The 21641-nt window shown below is 34.0% G+C and overlaps 2 protein-coding genes and 1 non-coding gene across 5 annotated transcripts; all 3 read right to left on the bottom strand.

Moving 5' to 3' along the window:
- Positions 1-1078: 1078 nt before the first annotated feature.
- LOC114419533 (general transcription and DNA repair factor IIH subunit TFB2-like) lies at positions 1079-7947 on the bottom strand. 3 transcript variants are annotated; one of them, XM_028385225.1, is made up of 15 exons: positions 7378-7947; positions 6651-6818; positions 5997-6065; positions 5617-5710; positions 5342-5409; positions 5190-5235; positions 5046-5105; positions 4475-4543; positions 4006-4089; positions 3805-3888; positions 3015-3100; positions 2652-2742; positions 1690-1770; positions 1527-1601; positions 1079-1452 (listed from the first exon to the last, which is right to left on the bottom strand). In XM_028385225.1, the coding sequence occupies exons 1-15, from the start codon at positions 7488-7490 to the stop codon at positions 1318-1320; spliced, it is 1323 nt and encodes a 440-aa protein (XP_028241026.1). In that variant the 5' UTR covers positions 7491-7947; the 3' UTR covers positions 1079-1317. The 3 variants fall into 3 exon arrangements, with proteins under 3 accessions (XP_028241026.1, XP_028241025.1, XP_028241027.1); XM_028385224.1 differs by having other exon boundaries at positions 5342-5442; positions 7378-7946; XM_028385226.1 differs by lacking the exon at positions 5046-5105 and having other exon boundaries at positions 5342-5442.
- A 6493-nt stretch (positions 7948-14440) lies between these two features.
- Positions 14441-14513, bottom strand: TRNAV-UAC. Its single transcript has one exon. It is a non-coding gene; the product is annotated as a tRNA-Val (tRNA).
- A 2643-nt stretch (positions 14514-17156) lies between these two features.
- Positions 17157-21066, bottom strand: LOC114419532 (E3 ubiquitin-protein ligase AIRP2-like). The gene is made up of 5 exons (XM_028385223.1): positions 20765-21066; positions 19868-20018; positions 19719-19785; positions 19391-19625; positions 17157-17876 (listed from the first exon to the last, which is right to left on the bottom strand). The coding sequence occupies exons 1-5, from the start codon at positions 20842-20844 to the stop codon at positions 17666-17668; spliced, it is 744 nt and encodes a 247-aa protein (XP_028241024.1). The 5' UTR covers positions 20845-21066; the 3' UTR covers positions 17157-17665.
- Between the last annotated feature and the right edge of the window lie 575 nt (positions 21067-21641).

The raw sequence follows: 21641 nt of genomic DNA, 5'->3' as shown, positions 1-21641 counted from the left end.
ACTCTTGACATCACACTCGCGTTTTCAATCTCTTAAGAACCTTTTACTCTATCCTAATTCCCAAGCCCAATTTGATGACATATCTACACTGTTGCTTTGTGATCAATTATTGACAATTGCAATTTGAATCATACTCAGTCTTACAAGATTAACTAGTTGGAACTTGGATTTAGGAACAAGATCATCAAAATTGATACTTTCATATGTTCTTTCTTTCTTCATCTTTTTTCTTCTAATTTTGCTATTTATATGAATGTTGAGTTTATCCGGGGTTATCATATCATCTCAGTAAAATTAGGGTAAACAAACAAATAATTCGACTAATGTTTTCTTAAAGATACACAATGTACTCGCTCGGTCATCAATTTTAGTTAACAGTATATTACTTTATTCTATGCTTCCATTGGAGAGAAAAAATGTTAGTGGTGGTCCTATAACCAAGTAAATTACATTTGAGATTTTTAGTCTCACAATACTCTTTATTTAATGTTTACAACATCTCTTAGAAGAGATATAAATGTAATATTTTTAACATTAAAAAGAATTAGTGTAATATACATGAGGTTTTTTTTTTTGTTGAACAAGATATTTGTTAACTCTGCAAAAGTATTGACTAGTCTTCGTCGATAACTTTATGTGCACACAAGGTAGGTAGTTTTCCTTCCAACACAATTTACTCCATACCAATGTTAGAATTTGAACACTAGACTACTTATTAAAGAACACACCGTTACTACTTATGTTAACTATTAGTTATACAAGAGGATATTGATGTGATGTTTTCAAACATTAAAGAGGTTTAATGTAAGAATGAAAAAAGAGTGATGATGAATGTAATTAAAAATAATAATAATCAAAGGATGCAAGTGTAATTTGTTCTAAAATATACGGTTGAATTAAAATAATTATAAAATCTAATATCCATTCATCTTCAATATATTATTATTGTATAGAAAACATTAAATTTACAAAAAAAAAGGGTATTGGGACATATGTAGTTTTTTTATTATATGGATATAAAAATTTTAATTTAATTAATTTAACCATTGGAAAAATTTACGCTTAAAAATATTTTGACTAAAGTTGTAACTTTTAAATTTTTAATTATATATATATAAAAGGTTTCACAGCATTCAAGTAATAAAAGGATCCCCTCCCAACACCAAAAAAAAAAAGGAAGTCAAAACTAATTACCTTGAAGGCAAATACATTCTTTTTTAAAAAAAATTCTAAAAGGAGCTCAAAATGCATTTTCCCCCGGTTTTCCATTTGCATGTTGGCAGGACCAGGATGCATGAGATGGTGTTGCCTTTGCTGTTACTTTTGACGGCGTAAATAATCTCGTACATACGGATGTACCTCGGTCTTAACAACCATATGCATCTTCTTTGAATCTTCCCACAACAAACCATTCCATTCTCTAGCACAGTCACATGCTCCTTCAAACACATCCTGCTCACAAATTATACAAATAATAAGACACACACAAGGGCTTATTCTCAAATCAATGATGCTAAGTTGCTTACTCTGGAAGGAAACTCATCGTAATAATATGTGTCTGTCATCTCAACTCTGTTTAGATCTGCTTCCCACAGCCTAATCTGTCACCATTACAATGCTACATATCAGAAAATGAAAACAAACAGTACATATGCGTGCGTGCAACCACACAATATTAAGATCAAAAACCTGTTCTGTGACATTTTCAGGCACAGATGGTACCCTCTCTGCAACACGAGGATGAGCATTTTGCTGAAGGAAAGTGACTATCTGCAACATCAACGCACGTGGTTGTCTGTGTAAGATATTGTTCATAGTAAACTTTCAAAAGTCAACTCAAACATGTTAGTATAGGCTTATGTTTAAAGACTAAAGGTGTTTTTGTTTTAACAATAATGACACTAGAGAGATGGATTTGAGTGAACGTGCATTGGAATGTGTGATAACTGTAAAACAAACGCACACTAACCTACAACAATAGTAAAAAAATGCCAAAAGCTTTAGTGAATACAAGCATGTCAGGGTGAGGAAGTGTATAGCAGTAAAGAAATTCATCTATTCATCAGTGTAGGTCATTCAAATGAAAGGTCAGTGGGTAGAAAGGGTTGAGGTTGAGGCTAGTCCCCATATCATGTCTAAAATTGACTAGCTTAATAAATTCCTGCAGCAGAACTACTTATGTAAAGGATTATTTTACAAAAGTGAAATGGTCAAAACAACATTCAGGGGGCAAATAGACAAAACTGATACAACTGGTATCCACAAATAGAAGAATTCACACAACAGTACACAGAGGTAGAGAGAGAAAAAGGAAAGTAATTATCTATTGATTACTGAGAATTCAAGTGTCTCAGCACTCTCCTCCACAATGAGTGTCCCCAAAAACTACCTATGCAATATCTACTGCACTGCTATTTATAACAATTAACTCCTAGCTACCTAACTGATCCATGTGACCACTTAACTAATTCACTTGTGGATCAGTTAGGTTTGCTATCTTCCTAATCCTTCTGGAATACACTTTAGGAATGGGCCCCTTATTCCTAACAAAAGCATAGCAAGAAATAAATCATTACCATCTATCTGCAGAAACCAAGTATTATATTATAAAAGCAGATATTACACACAAATTTCTATTTTCTAATACTTACCTGCTCTGCTGTAATGCCATTTTCATAAGCACTATATAAGCTTTCTTTCGTAATAGCCCCAACAATAAGATTTGGAAGTTGATACTCTACCCTGTGTACACCACACGCATTGATACTAAGCAATGATACTTTGTTGAAATAGGCAGCTCAAAATTTAATAGCTAATTAGTGGTTTCATATACAAATAGTGTCAGAAAAATTAAGGATATTCCAAAAATATTATCCAGGAAGAACAACTTCTGATATCTATAAGTATTATGTAGTTCCAAAACACAAATGCCAGGAAAAAATAAGGAAAGACTAGAAGCTTTCTTTGACACAAATTGCAAAATATAACATTCTACAAAGTATTTGGTGGCATACCTTGAGAATAGCCGCAATATCTCACAATGTAATTTAGAAGTTGAGTAAGCATAAACTCTAAAATTTGTTTCCACAACCACAAATCCCTGAAAATATTAAATAGAATGACTTTTTTTTCATTAATATTCACAATCGTACAGGAATTTTTATTTTATTTTTCAAAATAGGCATATTTAGTGTTACAATAACAGAAGATAATTCATTCATTAAAGCCAACCAAAGGTTAATTGACATGTCAAGCGGTCATCAGTCTGGGTAGTTAGTGATGATCAGTCAACACAAGATTCTTAAACAAGAATCAACACATCTCCTACGTGTATTGTGTAATCCAGTAAAACTTGGAAACTCTAAAGAACACAAGTTTATGCAAACTTGGAATGATTGAGATGAAGAAACCAAAACACCTAACCGACAACAGTAATCCACACATATGAAGAAGCAAAACAACTTGGCCGTATTTATTGAAATAAATCACATTAATACTAAAAAAAACTATAGAGTATAACCCAAAAGATCATCTAAATCAATTTTCAAAGTTTACTTTTTTTATTGAAGCGTAAATTTTATTAGAAGGAAAGAAGGAAATATAAGGAGAAGAATAAGCCACCCTATGTGAACAAGGCACAACGGAAAAAATGCAGCTGAAACAAACAAACACATTGATACTACTGAGCCTTTCACTATTCAGCACGTCTGTGAAGGAGTTTTCCTAAAAGAAACCCCATCGTAAAACAAGGCCATGTTCAAAATTTTCTATCAAGATAAATCCATTCTGAAACCAATAAGAAACCTGTTTTCTAGATGATGAATCAGCCAAGCTCATTGAAAGATTGGTCGCCAATTTAGTAGGTATAAACCAACTCCCTTTCCTGCCCTATAAGTTGTCACAAAAAGAAGAAACAGAAGACAAATTCTAATGAATAAATATATACAATTAAAATCATCATGAACCTTGTCACGTCTGAAAAGATAAGCATGGAAGTATTATAACCTGCTGAATTTTTACCAATCCAAGGTCTGCTAGGTCATTAATTATGGTCCTCTGAAAACTAGTCAATGTGTCAACACTATAAGCCTGAAGCATTAAAAAAATTAAGTGTCAAAGTCACAATGAATTCTGGTTACATGAAAAGGAAGTAACAGTTTCAGTAATCATAGCTATAGAGAAAAAAGGAACAAGAAAGCAAAGGTCTGACTAGTCCAACACTTGTGCAAGTAATGTAGAATACTATTAGAATTCTAAAGGAGATGAAAAGGGATTTCATTAACCAAGTAATAGAGTAGTACAGATGAGTTTATATAGATAGAATTGATGTTGAGACAGCTGTCAAAACAGAACTAACACTCTATAACTACACAGTGCTAGCAGTTGAATAACTGCTGCAGTTGCATACTCTAATAACACCATAATATAAGTTTTTATGCAACAAAATTCTCATCAAAGAACCATAATGTCTTACCTCCCCAATGACATGAAAACTAAGTTCCAGCATGAATGAGATCAAATCAGCTGCATCAACACCTCTATCCTGCATCAAATTGGATAATGAAGAGCATTAGAAAATAAATGGAAAAATATTATTAAAAAAAAAAAGTTAGAGCCAGTGTCATGAAACCCAGTTCGACCCGGCCGGTCGGACTGGTCCAACCAAGACCCGGTGGCCTAACCAGATTGGTCATGCAATTGACCCTGCCGGTTAGGTCACCAAATCCCTGGACCGGTCTGACCCGGCCAAGGTTGGATTGGTCTGATCCGCCCAATTTAAAAAAAAAATGGACCACCTCTACGTCGTCATTTTGATGTCTCATTATTATTAATTGTTATTTTAGATTTTGGAGTATGGATGGATTTTTCTTAATCGAATAATGTTAGTTATATACTTATATGTAATAGATACATATATAATTTTGAATTTTTAATATATACTGGATCAAACCAGGCCAATTACTGGCCTGCCAGTTGGACCACTGACCCACTACCTCGACCAGGTCAATGACCGGACTAGGTTTCATAACACTGGTTAGAGCTACCTCAGAATTAGAGATATATTCCCTGATGATGTACCAAAGCTGTGCATTTGTATCCATCAGCTGTAATTCACAAGGAACAATCTTTATATTTAGGAGAATGCATTACATTAAATACAATTGGCTTATAAATAATTTGGCGCATACCAAAAACTGGAAACCACTTTCAGTTAATTTTGGAGCTTCTTTGTCTCTGTATTTGCACATGAGAAAATGATATCAAACATGAGATTTTCATTACACACACACATACAAGCAACTGCTACAAATGAGAAATACTACTGCCAAGGAAACAAAACCTGTGACTCAGGATACGCCGCTGGAAAACCTTCATCAAGGAAGAGCTAATATTTAAGGGCTTTTCAACCTGACTTGGGCTTATAAGTTGCAATAAGAAACACTAGTTCATCGCAAAAGAAAGTCACATAAAAGGCTTCATTTTAGCCAAAATTTAAGCAAGGTGCTGTACATCAAATAACTAAAGTAACTTATGAAAGAAATAATATTAAGAAATAAAATAAATAGATGTACAGTTTTTTTTAAAAAAATGGAATGAGAAGATCAAACATTGTACCTCCCATTGTTCTAGAGCATAAGCCTCAAGATTCTCTAAGGTTGGGAGCCTTACAGTAATATTAGAAGGCATTGATTCCCTTGGCAAAGTTCCACTGCCATATTTAATCACAAGGAAATATTACCAGCTAAAGCAAATATTACAGTCTACATATTAATAATTACATTACAATAATTGCTCTTCTTGAAAATTCAGAATGGAGGAGTGACTATGGTCATTTAATTTCATGGAGAGACCATTCTCAGCCTATATAGGCTAATTAAACCATGACCCATCATACATAAAGTAGAATAGTCAGCATAGCAGTGAGAGAACAAGACAAGCTAATGATTACCATGGTCCATCAACAGAAAAGGAAGAAAAAATGATGTATTACTCACCCTTGTACTAAAAGTTTTTGGAGACTTCTCTGAAATGTTGGATTAACTTTGTAAGTCTTTTCATTCTTCCTGCCAGAAAGAGGAAAAACTTACTGAAGTAAATGGGATAAGGCAAGGCTCCAAACTGGTAAAATGCTAAAAGTGATGTTCTAGAACTATGGAAACTTAGCTAGACGCAAAGACACATAAAGAGAAGAAGAATATATACAATCCACAGAAATGAACTACATACGTATCAATATCAGTTTCTCTTACTTGTAAATTGAAGAATAAAATGAATAGAGCCAAGTGATCAGTATTGAGTATTAAATGCTATGAAGCGATTGATAACTTTACACAAATATGTTCTGAAAGAAACAAAGGAGAAAGCAAACAAATATCATGCATGCCATGGAGCATGCAAATCAGATAAGCAAATATGTTCCGTCGAACTACAACATGTCAAAAATAAAATAAGATTTTATCACAAAGACAATTAAACAAATTACAAGATGCAAAAAAGGCGTGTACTCTCCATACTAAGAGCAGCATTTATCCAATTGTCATTTGAAATGAATTGAATCAACTTGAACCATTACAAAGCACAAATGTCTACTTTTCATTTTCACAGAAACATAAAAATACAAAACGTTTCATTAGAGAATAAATGCATACCTGTCAACAGCTTCAAGGAAAACTCTCAATTGAACCAACCTATCAATGGCCACTCTGTGCTTTGAAACTCCAGCCGGAAGCACCCATTCCTCCAACAATTTAGCTGCCACTGGCACATCAATATGCAGCATCTGTATGACATATTTCTTCGCAAGAGGTGGAACAGACCTAACGTTTTAAAACATATGTCTGTTAAAGCCACAAAATAATACTCGAGAAACTAAATTCTCTACCCCACTTAACTCTGAACTTATAGGTGAAAAGATAATCCATAATAGTAATTCCACTATAATGGCAGCATCAAGTTGAGGATATTTTGTATTCCAAAAAAACACAATGGCTAGCAACACACCCTTTTGAACACATTATCTGTTATAGGCTGAAATTTATAAGAGATCACAGAAATTTATCGCCCTCACTTCTTATTTAATGAATCACCTTCATGATTTTGTAGTTTCTAATAAATTTTAATTCAACCAACATAAAGAGCGTGTTAGAGAATTTATTACTAGCACTCCTCTTCCAAAAAGGCCAAAAACTATTAAAACTTAACACCATACTTATGAAGGGAGGGTGAATGGGTAAGAATATGTTACTGAGGCAAATTGAATGAGTATGCAAAATATCCACAACTGATTTCCCAAAAAAATAAAACACAAGGAAACTTTGAACCCAAAATAATCAGTAACTTGGTTCCAGTAAGAAAAAAAGGTAGTAAAAAAATGACCTGAGAATAGCTTCACAGATGAATCCGTTTTCATAGAGCTTATCGAGCTTCATGGCAGGCATGGAAGCCACCATGTCCATGAAATTCTTGGCAATGATCCTAACCTCTGGCATTGTGATTCCGACACCACTACCACCACCTTTTCTTTCTCTTTAATCGGATTCTAATTAAAGGGGTCTTTATGCAGAGCTTAAACCACCAAATTAAAAGAAAAAGCGAGAGACTTTATGAAACCCCATCAAGAACCTCGTTTCGTTTCGTAATTGTAGAGCACACAGAGACGCTTTGCAGAATCAAATTGGAGGATCCAATGAGAACGGCGAAAAGGGTCTCTTGCGGCGGTGATAATACGCACCGTTTTGGATTTGAAACTATCACGTGAAGTTGGGGAGAGAGGGTGGTGACTGGTGAAGATAAGAGATGAGATGAGAAGAGAAGAGAAGAGAGGTCGGAAAACTGCTTAAGGAAGTTGGAGAAGCGGTTATGGGCGTATGGCAGCTCTGGTTCCGGGGAGTCAAAGGAGCAACACCAAGGAGGAAGAGGAGGAGAACAACATATTTTTAAACATGTTTAATTTATTCATTTGGTTTTATAGATATTGAAACTTATTATTAATTTCCATGGGCAAATATGATCATTTTGATTGTGTAAAAAATTTAGTTTCTGAAATAAATAAATAAAATAGAATATATATTTTTGTCTCTATTAATAATGAAAAATTTAAAATTCGTTCTTCTAAATTTTATTATATTTTTTGTTCTTGTAAAATTGAATTGTGCATCAAGGTCTTGAAGATGCTCTGAATGGTGAAACCAATCTTGATGTGAAGATGGAAGGTAAAGACAAGAAGATCTTGCTCAACAAAGCACATAGTGCCATCATCTTGAGTCTAGGAGACAAAGTGCTTCGACAAGTCTCCAAAGAAAATATTGCAACTGGAATTTGGTCAAAGCTTGAAGACTTGTACATGACCAAATCTCTGGTAAATCGCCTCGGCCTTAAGCAAGCATTTTATTCATTTAAGATGCAAGAAAATAAAACAGTAGAAGAACAATTAGATGTCTTTAATAAATTGATTCTTGATCTTGAAAACATTGATGTTACTATTGAGGATGAAGATCAAGCATTACTGTTATTGTGTGCTCTACCTAAGACCTTTGCTCATTTCAAAGAAACACTTCTCTATGGAAGAGATTCTCTCACTCTTGTTGAAGTCCAATCAGCCTTGAACTCTAAGGAATTAAATGAAAGAAATGAACAAAGGCCTTATGTACATGGGGAGGGACTCTCAGTTCGTGGAAGATAGTATACGAAGGATGATAAGACAGAAGGGAAAAGATCCAAGTCACAAACTCGATCTGGATCTAATGTACCAAACATTAGATGTTACCACTGCAAAAGAGAAGGTCATACTAGGAGATTTTGTCCTGATAGATAGAAAGGAAACAAGTAAGATCAATCTAAAGAACCTAGAAATGCTGCTCTAGTTGAAGATGGTTATGAGTCAGCTGAGGCTTTAATGGTGTCTCATGAAAACACTGAGACAGAATGGATCTTGGACTCTGGGTGTTCATTCTATATGACCCCAAACAAGTCTTGGTTTGAGGAGCTTGATGAACAAGTTGGTGGTTCAATCCTACTTGGAAACAACAAGTCTTGTAAGATCACTAGAATTGGGTCTGTAAGGTTCAAGCTTCATGATGGTGCTAAGAGAGTCATCAAGAATGTAAGGCTTATCCCAGATTTGAAGAGAAATTTGATTTCTCTGAGTGAGTTTGACAAACAAGGCTATGTGTTCAAAGAGGAGAATGGAGTTCTAAAGGTTCTAAAGTGCTCCATAATATTCATGAAAGGGATGCAAAAGAATGGCTTGTATTCTCTGATTGGAGAAGTGATGATTGGATCAGCTGTTGCAGTTTCTGTCAAAAGGTTGTCAAAGACTGAACTATGGCACAGAAGGTTAGGACATGTGAGTGAGAGGGGGTTGATTGAACTGGGAAAATAGAACCTGCTTTATGAAGATAAGGTGGAGAAACTTGACTTTTGTGAACACTGTTTATGGCAAAGCTTGTAGGGTCAAGTTTGGTACTGGACAACAAAGAACTAAAGGTACTCTGGACTACATCCATGCTGATTTATGGGGTCCTTCTCGAACTCCATCTCACTTAGGTGCTAGGTATTTTCTTTCAATGGTAGATGACTATTCCAGGAAGTTATGGATTTTCATTTTGAAGACTAAAGATGAGGTGGATGATTGTTTTGAAAACTGGAAAACATTGATAGAAAACCAAACAAGAAAAAAGATTAAAAGATTCAAGACAGATAATGGACTTGAATTTTGTTCAGATTTTTTCACTAACTATTGTAGGAAGGCTGGAATAGCAAGACACAAGACAATAGTAAAAACACCTCAATAGAATGGTTTGGCTAATAGATTTAACAGAATCATTCTTGAGAGAGTGAGGTGTATCTTACTGAGTGCTAATCTGTCAAAATCTTTCTGAGCTGAAGCAGTCATGACTGCTTGTTACTTAATCAACAGGTGCCCCTCAACAGCTATAAACATGAAAACACCAAAAGAGGTATGGTTAGGGCATCCTCCAAGTTATGATAGACTCAGGGTGTTTGGATGTGTTGCTTATGCTTACATAAGGCAAGACAAATTGGAACCTAGAACTATCAAGTGTATGTTTCTAGGATATCCTCAAGGTGTTAAAAGGTACAAATTGTGGTGTCTAGAGCCAGGACACAGAAGATACATTATAAGTCGTGATGTTGTTTTTAATGAGTCTGAAATGGCTTATAAAACAAAGTCAATTGTAGAAGATAAGGTGGTCCATGCAAGCTCAAAAAAGGATAACATTGAGGTGAAGCTCAATGAAGAAAACCAAATAGATCCATCTAAAATTTGCACAGAGAAGAATCCGATATTTAACCTTAGACTGATGATGATGATGGGGAAGAAGGTAGGGAGGGTTAATTGTTGGCTCGAGATAGAACCAGAAGGCAAGTTAAACCCCCCTGAGAAGTATGATTATGTAGATTTGATGGCATTCTCTCTTGTTGCAGCTAGTGAGGTCATGAATGATGAACCAAATTGTTACAAAGTTGTCGTTGATTGCAAAGAGAAGGATAAATGGCTTATGGTCATGGATGAAGAGATGAAGTCTCTCCATGATAACCATACTTGGGACCTGGTAAAGAGACCTGCGGGGTCAAAGTTAGTCAACTGTAAGTGGATTTTCAAGAGGAAACAATGCATTCTTGGAGTTGAACAAGGAAGATTCAAAGCTAGGCTAGTAGCTCGAGGCTTCACTCAGAGGGAGGGAATTGATTACAATGATGTATTATTTCCAGTGGTGAAGCACAGGTCCATAAGAATTCTGCTATCAATGGTTGCCAAGTTTGATCTAGAATTGGAGCAAATGGATGTTAAAACTATCTTCCTATATGGAGAACTGGAAGAAACTATTTACATGAGACAACCTGAGGGATTCATAATAGAAGGAAAGGAAGACTTTGTGTGTAAACTGAACAAGTCCCAATATGGTCTAAAGTAATCTCCAAGGTAGTGGAATAAAAGATTTGATGAGTTCATGACTCGCATCAAGTTCAAGAGGAGCAAGTTTGATAACTGTGTGTATTTCAAGTTTGCCTCATATCATAATTTTGTCATTCTATTGCTATATGTAGATGACATCCTAATAGCAAGCAATAACAAGGATGAAACAGGCAAAGTTAAGGCAGACTTGAAAAGAGAATTTGAAATGAAAGATTTGGGTGGAGCTAAAAGAATATTGGGTGTAGGGATCAAGAGAGATAGAGACAAGAAGCTACTATTTCTATCTCAAGAAATGTACCTAAAGAAAGTTCTAAACCGGTTTGGTATGTCAGATGCTAAACCTGTCTCAACAGTTCAAACTTAGCATGGATCAAGCTCTTGAAAGCAAAGAAGATAAGGAGTTCATGTCTGAAGTTCCTTATGCAAATGCAGTAGGTTCACTCATGTATGCCATGGTATGCACTCGACCTGACCTTTCATACTCAATTACCTTGTAAGCATATTTATGGCAAATCCTGGAAAGGCACACTGGCAGGCTTTAAAATGGATCCTAAGGTATATAAAAAGGTCAATTGGAAAGAGTCTAATATATGGAGAAGTTAAGGGTTACCAAGAAAATACTATTGTAATAGAGGGGTTTGTAGATTCTGATTTTGTTGGTTGTTTGGACACCAGAAAATCTCTCACGGGCTATGTATTTACTACATTTGGAACTGCAATTAGCTGGAAAGCTAGTCTTCAGAAGGTGGTGGCATTGTCCACTACTGAAGCAAAGTATATTGATTTGACATAAGAAATAAAAGAAACACTATTGTTAAGGGGAATAGCTCAAGAGCTGAAGCTGCAAAATCATGTTATCATTATCCATTGTGATAACCAAAGTGTTATCCACCTTTCAGAGAGCCAGGTTTATAACGAAAGGACAAAGCATGTAGATGTGAAGCTACACTTTGTGAAAGAGATTATTGCTGAAAGAGCTATGTTTGTAAAGAAAGTATCCACTGAGCATAATCCCTCTGATATGATCACTAAAGTTCTACCAAGCAACAAGTTTTCTACTGCCTAAACCTTATAAAATTGAAGTAATGTCAGCTAGTCTAATTTCAAAAAGGGAGCAACCACTTTGATCCTTGTTTAGTTATGTAACCAAGGTGGAGATTTGTTGATAAGTTGGTCCACATAACTAACAAATTAAGCTGGTAGTTAAAACATTTGTAACAAACTAAGCTTGTAGTTAAAACAGTTGTAACAAACTATTAATATTAGTGAGCTGTCCATTTGTAAAAAAAAACAGTATAAATAACTCAACTACTATTTAGTTTGGGTGTGATTTGTTTTCAATTCTTTCTAGAAAAACTCCTTGTAATCTGAAACTCATCTTGATAAATAAATTATGAGATTTATGTGTATCATTTTTGTGATACTTTGCATAATAGAATCATTAAAGATCCTATAGTTTTGTCAACACCAAATCCAGTAGCAAGTTGCTGCAAACATGAACCCTTGACTCTAAGTGAGACCATACATCCAAATCCTGAAAAGTGGAGGAAATCAAAGCAAGGCCATACCTCTTTTGAAGCAGTGGGGGAATAGATTTAATTTGTAAAAAAAATCAAAAAACAAGTTGTTTTCTTAAATTTGAAAAGTTTAGAAAATGTATCACAATTATACAATGCAAACATGTAAAAGGCACTTGTACTTTTTCTTTTGTACAATGATAGGGGTGGTAATAACCATGGTAATTGCATATAGGGCAATGTTGGGAAGCACAATAAAGACAATGACAATACCAACAACAATGATAACACCAACAAAGTAAAAAACAAAATAAGGAGAACAATTTGTATGATATGTCGGTGGAGTTAGAAATTATAATCCAAAAGGTAAAATAAAGTGAATTTATAAAAAAAAAATAATTAGTACCTTTCTAGTTGCTACTTTGGCCCTCTTCAAATTTTGGAGAGGTTACTACAAGTAGAAACTACCATGTACTTGTCCAATATTTCATGTTTTTAAACTTAATTAAGAGGATTATTGGGAATTTCTTAGCCAAAGTTAGAATTGGAGATTGAATTTGAGGAATATGTTGAACTTGAAAAGGTATTGGCCAGTAGGCAGGTGGTTGAAGTTAGACATGGAGGAAAACATGAAATATTTGGCCTAGAAGTTATTGCATATAGCCCAGTAGTGCAGTGGAAACGTAAAGCTATGGAAAATGTTCCATAGGAGGAGGATGATTTTGTTCTCAAAATCCAATTTCCTAATCATAATTTTAAGGATAAGATTGTTCTTCTAGCAATAGGCAATGATGGATTAAAATATTAGGCCCAGATCCAATATGGGTTGAAGCGAAAATGAATCCCTTACTAGATCAAATCTAAACGAGTTCTAGGGTGGGAAAGTTGATCAAATCCCCCACCATGGGAAACATATATGGTGTGTTAGATATGAATCTATTACACTCAACGGCCAAAACAAGTGGAGACTACCATGAAAATAAATGCACTGAAATTCTTTAAAAAAAATGGAAAAAAAACTCTCTAGTCTTCTTCTTCGTCGTTCCTAACCCTTCCCTTCCAAGCCATAACTCAACGCCACCCAAGAATCGCTCATCCCCGCCGGCGTCCTCTGAACCAACAAGAACACCGACTTCGCTGCCTGCACCGACCGCATTCGCATCCTTTTGTAGATCGTCACTGTCAGCACCATGAGTGTAGTGTTTTTGGGTTCCCTTACCTTGTCATTGCATTGTTCCAAGATTTTAGAGTTTCATCCAAATGGTTTTGATTCCGACAGAGGAGTGGTTGGGTCAGACTTCAGGCCTGTTGGGATCGGTGTAGGGTGAAGTGAGGGAAGGAGGGTTTTCTCTCTTTTTTTTTTCTTTTAGATATTACAGTGTATGCATCCCATGATGATTTTCGTGTAACTATATATCTAACTCACCATATATGTTTCCCACAGTATGGGATTTGATGAGCTTTCCGACCCCAGAATCCGTCTCAAATCTAATCAAACTAAAGATTTAGAAATTCTATTCTCGCAAAAAGTGGAAAGAGTTAAAGGTAGTTAGAGTGCTAAAATGTCAAATTTGTTAGAACAAAAGTATAACTAAAAGTTACAAAGATTAAGAAATAAAGTTAGTAGGGCGAGAAACTTTCTGGAAAATAATTAATTTAATGTATTTCGATTGTATGTATGATACTTAAATAATATATTTTTGTCGATATTTTTTTTATAAAAAAATAGCATTATTTTGGTTCATTTACAAAATTGAATATACTTGTACTTTGTTTTACTTTTTTATTTTACAAAAATACCAAACATTACTCTAATGAGTATCCAAAGCAATAATAATAATGAATATAATAGCTCAAGTTTCATTACTATACTCAAGAAAGGTTTAGATGACCATGCAAGCAATAGGTTATCTATGTTTGAAAACACATTCAAAATAAGGGACAAAAATTGTGAATTGGACAAAATATAGTAAAATAAACATTATGTTGCTGCCCAGGATCGAACTGGGGACCTTTAGTGTGTAAGACTAACGTGATAACCACTACACCACAGCAACTGCTTTTGCAATATTTTACATGAAATAATAAGACTGTTTTTTCCAATCTTTAAATAACGCAAGCATCTTTCTATACTAACGCAACCATTATTTAACGAAGATATCTTACACATTTTGCGAGTAAATATTATGTGCAGGAGCCAGTGAACCACATTTATATTATTAACTGGGGTTTGAAATCTAGCAATAAAGCACGTCCAAAATCTCCACCAAAAAAAAGGCAGGTCCAGAGTACGATTAAGCTTAATCTAAAGTTTAAAATGAGATTTTTTTTTAAAAAAAAATTGTCCTTTAAATTTTTTAGATTAAAATTATTTACTAAATTATCAAAATAGGTAACTCTTCTTAATACTATTCGTTACCTTAGTCACTTTACTAAATTCCAATATTTACAATATCAAATAATTAAAAACTACTTATTTTAATTAAAATTGATATGATAAAAAAAGTTAATTAATAATATAAATAAGATAGTTATTAATTAATAGAGAACTATGGTATGATGAGGTTTACTTTTTGGGAAGAAAAATATTTTCTCTTAATACGACCTTTCAAACTAATTAATAACTTACTTTTAGATTTTTTTTCTTTTAGGAGAGGAAATATTAACAATTGTCAATTAGTAATATATTTTTAGTAGCCCGCTACATATTTATTTTAATATAATTATAATAAATATAATCACAAAAGCTGAAATGAATAAATTGATTTCAATTTATTAAAAGTTTTATTTTCTTATTTTCTTTTCCTATAAATATTTTTTTTTTAAAATCCAAGCATAACCTTAATTAATGTACAACATGAAACCATGGTTTGTTTATGATAAGAAGCCATTTAACGTTGAAAACCATAGGATAATACAAAATATTTACATCCATTTACTTCTATTGCTTACACCAGAAATTTTAAAACGACACCAGCAGTGTTTAATAATCCTCGTTGGGATTAAGGAATCTGAGTAGGTTTTCTAGTTTAATAAATTAGTTTATAACAATATATTATTTGCAAAATGCTATTTTTTTTTCTCTAAATTCAACACTTGAACATGATTTTTTTCAATACTCACAATGTCAAATGGCTATCACTCATAATAAAAGACATTGAATTGGAATTCATAAAGCACTTGCACTGAGACTACTTGCCAACATCTCTTTCAAGAATACACATTTCAGTTAAAATCAAGTGATTGATATTCAATGCTAGGGAGCATTTCCTACTTCCTACAGCATACTGCTTAACCACTTTGGATTTGGTTTGGATATCATCCTCACTCATCAAGTGCTACTTGCTTAGCAGCTATTATATGAACAATTTTTTTATGTTAACTGAAGAACTCTATAATAACGACTCCCTCAGCCCAATTGTCCTTATACGAATTCTTATATAACAATTCGGAGTGTTTTATACTAGAATGACCCTCCTACTAAATAGTTAGACAACTTTTGCATTAACATGATCTCTATAAACAACCAACAAACAAACTTAAAATACTATTAATTATGTATTTTAGAGATCACAAATATTATTAATTGGAATAGTCTTGTTCCTAGCGAAAATACTCAAAATATCTAACAGAATTACATACTCAAAACAAACTAAAGGCTACTAATTAAACTAGAATAACCTCACATAAGATATATTAAAAATAACATTATTAACTATTGATCTTGTAGATCATTAGCAGTAGACTGTTATTCATTAACCAGTAGTATAGTCTCTATAAACTTGTTATATTGATAAGCTTGTTCACATTAATCAAATGTCAAAAAATGTAATGTCTGGATATTGGTTCAGAAAAATCTCATCAAGATAAATGTTTGCTCACTGATGGTCCAAGACAAAAAAAGATTATATTAAACTTTTATTAATTGTAGAGTTAGACGTAACACTCATGTTAAATTATTTGTTTCATATATACCATGTTTCTTTAGATGGTGCATACTGAGCTCATTACTTTATTAAACTTTATTAATTGTAGAGTTAGACGTAACACTCTGTTAAATTATTTGTTTCATATATATCATGTTTCTTTAGGTGGTAATCGATCCCGATTGGTTGGAATTTGAAAGAAAATAAAAAGTATTGAATGGAAGAGATAAAGGGTGGTTCACTCAATATTATGCGTTAGTTGTCACCAATTGCTGAAGTGCTCAACAAGTTGTAACCACGATCTATAAGATTATTTATCCTACCGCAACCAAGCGTTTCTTGCTTTTGGATAATGTTTTCATTGAAAGCAAATAATGGTCCATTATCAAGATCTAAATGATACTGAACTCAATCTCCTCAAGGTAAATTTTCGGATTCAAACTTTATGAATAAAAAAAAAAACCATGATCGGAAGGAAAAACTCAACTTAAGTCATAAGTGGTTGATACTCCACACCAATATCATCGTGGGTATAAAAAAATTGCCACGGTAACAACCCCTCCAGCTAAAAGGCTGTCAAAATAGTTTGTAGTTGACACTATCGTGGTTTCTAAGGTTATTGTATGAAAATGATGTGGAAGCTTCATCCTAATACAACTAAAATCATAACATCTTATATTTCCGCTATCAATTGTGAAAATTGCGTAGACTATCCTAATAAAGAAAGATAAATGAAACACCAGAAAAAAGAAATATATAAAAAAAATATGAAACAGTACTATAGACTACAGTGCTTAAATAATATAAAACATAATAGTAGTTACAATTAAGAGGACCTTAAGGAAATATAGCGAATACAGATACTAAACACACTACATAGGAAAAGCACCTCCGAGGCTAATATATTCTGTTAAATACATTCATTGATGAAGAAAAGTAAAAGTTTTTTTCTCAAGAGATTCACACTTAAATGACAAGAACCAAATGTGCAAATCTCTTGTTAATAAGAAGTAATTAATTCGATCTGTACAGGGATATACAAATGAGCTAGCTAGATAGATACAATTTACCATCTCAACTTCACCACCAACCCACAATTAACACAGGGCTGGATACTTCTGGCAGCAGAAGTGGGAAGCAAGTACTGCAACTCTATATATAGTACGAACTCAATTAGCCGACTCGGGTTCGGGTTTTTATGTGACTAACTTTAAGTGGAAGGGATTATAGCTCTATCAATCCAAGACAACAGCATGCATTAAAATCTGTTCTGTTGCAATCACTTACCTTATGTGAGAGTCATATGTGTCAAAAAGGGAGTCTGGAACAATCAGAGGCAACTTATCTATGTACATGAAAAGCCTTCTGAGATTCTCCCTTGTCACTGTTGCCATGTCTACCACATCCCTTCTATCGGTGAATACCCAGAGATCACCTGAGTTCACTCTCTTCAGACTGTCGCGGCAAAATGGGCATGATTGTGATATTGTTCGCCTGCAAAAGTTATCAAATCACTTCAACTTTCAACTAGACCGAAAAAATACTTGGAGCACATGCTGGGTGGGAGGTATGAGACAGCAGTTTAAAATAATGAGATTGTGGGAGAAAACTAAATGTTCACAAAACAATGACATATATATGACTGTCATTTTTCAAACTAGCAATCAGACACAGATGAGGGTTGCTCAACTGGTAGGATTGAATAGCATCGACCAAAAGGTTTTGATTTCAAATCCTCCAGGTGGTCCTTAATTGTTAGGTTATTTGTAAGTACCATTGTAAACCGTCAGCCAACTAGCTGTAGCTGATAGGCGGATTAGCTCAGAGACATATGAGCAAAGACTGTTGGTTCATCAAGAACCTGGAAACAAGTCTTCTACCCAGTCAGAAATGCATGACTAAAGTGAAATAATGAATAGTCATCCCATGTAGACAGTGCATGATCGACCCTTCAACCAAAATTCAATATTAAAAGACCAGAGTCTGGCTTCATAGCCAGACCGTTCAACCAACTTCCGTTTTCATTCACTTTCAATTAACACATCAAACTACAAATAACTCATAATAGTTCCACAGGAAAACGGCAGTACAATTCTCTATTAGTCATTACAATACCAAAGTAGTAGTACAGTAAGTAAGATCAATTTAATATCTTTAATTTAAGAAGACCCTTTCTGCTTGCACATTCCTCACAACATATAACTATATAAGACCAACGGATTTCATAAAAAGAGATGATTGCAGAAGGCAACAATGGTTACTGGACTTATCTCATTCAAAACCTGGATATTCAAGTAATGAAAACACATAAAATCCAAAAATATAATAAACTTTTTAAGCCTTACAAACTTCAGCTTGTCAAACTAGACTGAGGTGCAAAGATCATCAGAATATAAAATGACTCCAAGTGCTAATCAACCAGGAGGCATTTGGGACACATGCAAGATGCATCATTCTGCCAACTACTTAAGCTAGCTATATTAATTCCTATAGTTTTCTTCTCATCAATTCTTTTACAGCCCAATATTAACTTTGGTTTAGTACATTGAATATTCACATTCAGGCAGCAATAACAAGCAACAACCCGTAACTTCATGCATGGTGCCTATGGTGCAATCACGCCTGCAATCAAGCACATGATTCTAAAACCAGTTCATGTATAGTGAGACTCACAATTTCCATCACTTACAGCCTCCATTAGCAAAATACATTTTTACTTTACAAGGTTATAAACAATTATGATCCAAAGAGAGGCTCAATGGATTACATTTCACTACTACTGAAATACGGTGGTCACTTAGTAGTGACTGTATCTAGAAATAGAATGCATGAAATCAACAAAAATTAATTAAAAAAAAACACATAAGAGTTGATTGTTAGTGAAAACAAAGCATCAAACCTGTAGTAGAACAACCACATATCTTCTTGCTTGTAAAAGAATAAGGAGTGTCATATAGTCATATAGTAACACAAACACACACACAGAGTTGAGGAAGTAGGGGGAGTACCATTCTCGGTAACATTTCAGGCACATGGCATGATTGCAGTTGGGAAGCACAATCTTACTATTCATGTCCATGCATATTCCACATTCATCTTCTCTTTCAATGTCTATGTCAGAAGACTGCCTATACTCCTCATCATCTCTTCTACGGTACCTCTCCATGCACACAGCCTTTTGCTTCTTATCCTCAGTATCAGTTACACCTTTTTCAAGTTGCAACAAAGAGGGATAAATGACCGCTGCTCAAAGCATAAATTCGACGCGTCAGCATCCAACAAAAACTAAAATGCAAACTACCTCAACTTAGATTAAAAAAACAAGGGCAGATATACCATAGAATTCTCTAATACTTGCTTTTCGTTCATGTGTAGACATGGTGGTTGTCCCATCCACATAGACCTACAACATGAGGCAAATTCTTCACCTTGTTTTAAGTCTCACATTTCAATATGCACACCTAAAAAATCAAAAAACACCTTACCTTGTAAATTAGGATTCTTAACAGTCCAAGGGCTCCAGCAAGATGGCAATCTGTCCACTGTACCAAGAAAAGGAACAGGTGTGCAGCTGGACTGTATGACATTCTCATCTGAAGGCATGCACCATCATACTCCCTTGGAAAATCTGAGGCCCTGCACATCCCAATTACACATGATCAAGCAACAACTAACTAGTATATTGATATTTGATGATAAGTTGACATAAATAAGAAATAATTCATAGAATTATCATTGCATTACAATATTTACAAAGGACACCATTATGTAGTAGCTTGTTGCTTCTCTAACGATATTTCACTACAAGCACATCTCAAACGCTCAGAGATTAAGAAGCCACAATTAGACATCAAAATCATCATATCATGCAAAAAAAAAAAAAAATTCCAGGGAATTCAACCCCCCAAACGTTTTGACAATTTCACACACAAAAATTTCTCACCAGGGAGGCAGACAGAGAAAGATAAGAATAATGAACACTGAAAATCAATTTAACCAAGATTTTTGGTCAGTAAATTAAATGCACCCTACTTATGAAGGAAAAAAATCAAGGATAAACACAGACCAGAGTTCAGAAGAAAAAGCAAACAAATGGGGAAAAAAATAAACAGGGGCTAAACCCAAGAAGAAAATCATCATACCCAGAAGAACCTCACATGGCAATCACCAACCCCTTAACCCCCAAGAGAACAAAAAAAAGATTTTTTTTCATAAAAAAATAAAAAGGGAAGAAGGGTAAGAGCCATTGACAGGCCACCAACCTTTAGCAACAGTGATCACCCTTTACATTCACAAAAAAAAAAAAAAACAGAGTATTGGCGTGTTGGATAAAAAACAGAAGAAAAAAAAAGTAAGAGGAGAAAATGAGAGAGAGAACCCACAGGGTATTGGCGTGTTGGATATCAGCTTCAAGGACTTTCAAGGAGTCCTTGAAAGACTTGCGCATGGAAGCTACATACATCTCACTGACCACACACAATGAAAGAGAAATTTCTCACTAGAGAAGAAGAAGAGAGAAAATGGTTGATGGTTGAATAATGATACCCCAAAACCCTGAGCTATAATATTTCTCGCTCTAGTTTGTGTGTGAGAGAGAGTCACACAGTGAAGAGAGAGAAAGAGAGTGCTTCGTGTTGCTTCTATGCCGTTCTTGAAAGCCAAGACGGTGAACTTGTCAGAACACGCGTACGCACCAACATCCTCGCCCCTCCATTATTATTATTAATTAGTAAAGTAATATTAATAGTAATTAATAAAATAATATCTACTATTTTATTTATCTTTTTCTTAATTACATTATTGATTTAAGAGCTTAATGAACTTACACTGATGGGATACAATATTACCCAATCACAAATTATTTTATAACTTTTACTGTGCTTTTCATAAAAGATAACAAATTAACCTATATAATAAATTATGATTGCATGATACAATAAAATGCTAGTGTATAACATTTTTTCTTAAATTAAATATATTGTTAGTTTAATAGAAAAAAGTTATTAATACTTTAAGATCATTATAATTTTCATTAATTTGTACTATACTACGTGTTACATAGTATTACTTTTTTGAATCGTAGAAATGTTAATACAGCAATTTGTAGAAGTACTGTATAATATTATATTTTTCTATGCATCTTTCTGTTATTATGACATAATAAATTATATGGAGAAAAATGTCACTAGAAATTGATTGGGACCGTAGATTTCTTATCATCTTTAATTATTTACTAGTAAATTTTTTTAAAAGAAACAT

The sequence above is a fragment of the Glycine soja genome, chromosome 7 (genome assembly GCF_004193775.1).
Source record: "Glycine soja cultivar W05 chromosome 7, ASM419377v2, whole genome shotgun sequence".
Taxonomy (NCBI): Eukaryota; Viridiplantae; Streptophyta; class Magnoliopsida; order Fabales; family Fabaceae; genus Glycine; species Glycine soja.
Note: the sequence above shows the minus strand (reverse complement) of the source record. Positions and strands in the feature narration are given on the sequence as shown.

Bases quoted from the DNA above. Each gene is read 5' to 3' on its own strand.
- LOC114419532 (XM_028385223.1), bottom strand. From the start codon at position 20,844: ATGTATGTAGCTTCCATGCGCAAGTCTTTCAAGGACTCCTTGAAAGTC. The intron at 20,019-20,764 runs GTGGGTTCTCTC...TGGGATGTGCAG, and splicing joins ATCCAACACGCCAATACCCT to GGCCTCAGATTTTCCAAGGG. The intron at 17,877-19,390 runs GTACTCCCCCTA...TAACTTTTGCAG, and splicing joins CTGAAATGTTACCGAGAATG to GCGAACAATATCACAATCAT.
- LOC114419533 (XM_028385224.1), bottom strand. From the start codon at position 7,490: ATGCCAGAGGTTAGGATCATTGCCAAGAATTTCATGGACATGGTGGCT. The intron at 3,889-4,005 runs GTTATAATACTT...GACAACTTATAG, and splicing joins GATTGGTAAAAATTCAGCAG to GGCAGGAAAGGGAGTTGGTT. The intron at 3,101-3,804 runs GTTTCTTATTGG...TAATATTTTCAG, and splicing joins ATTCATCATCTAGAAAACAG to GGATTTGTGGTTGTGGAAAC.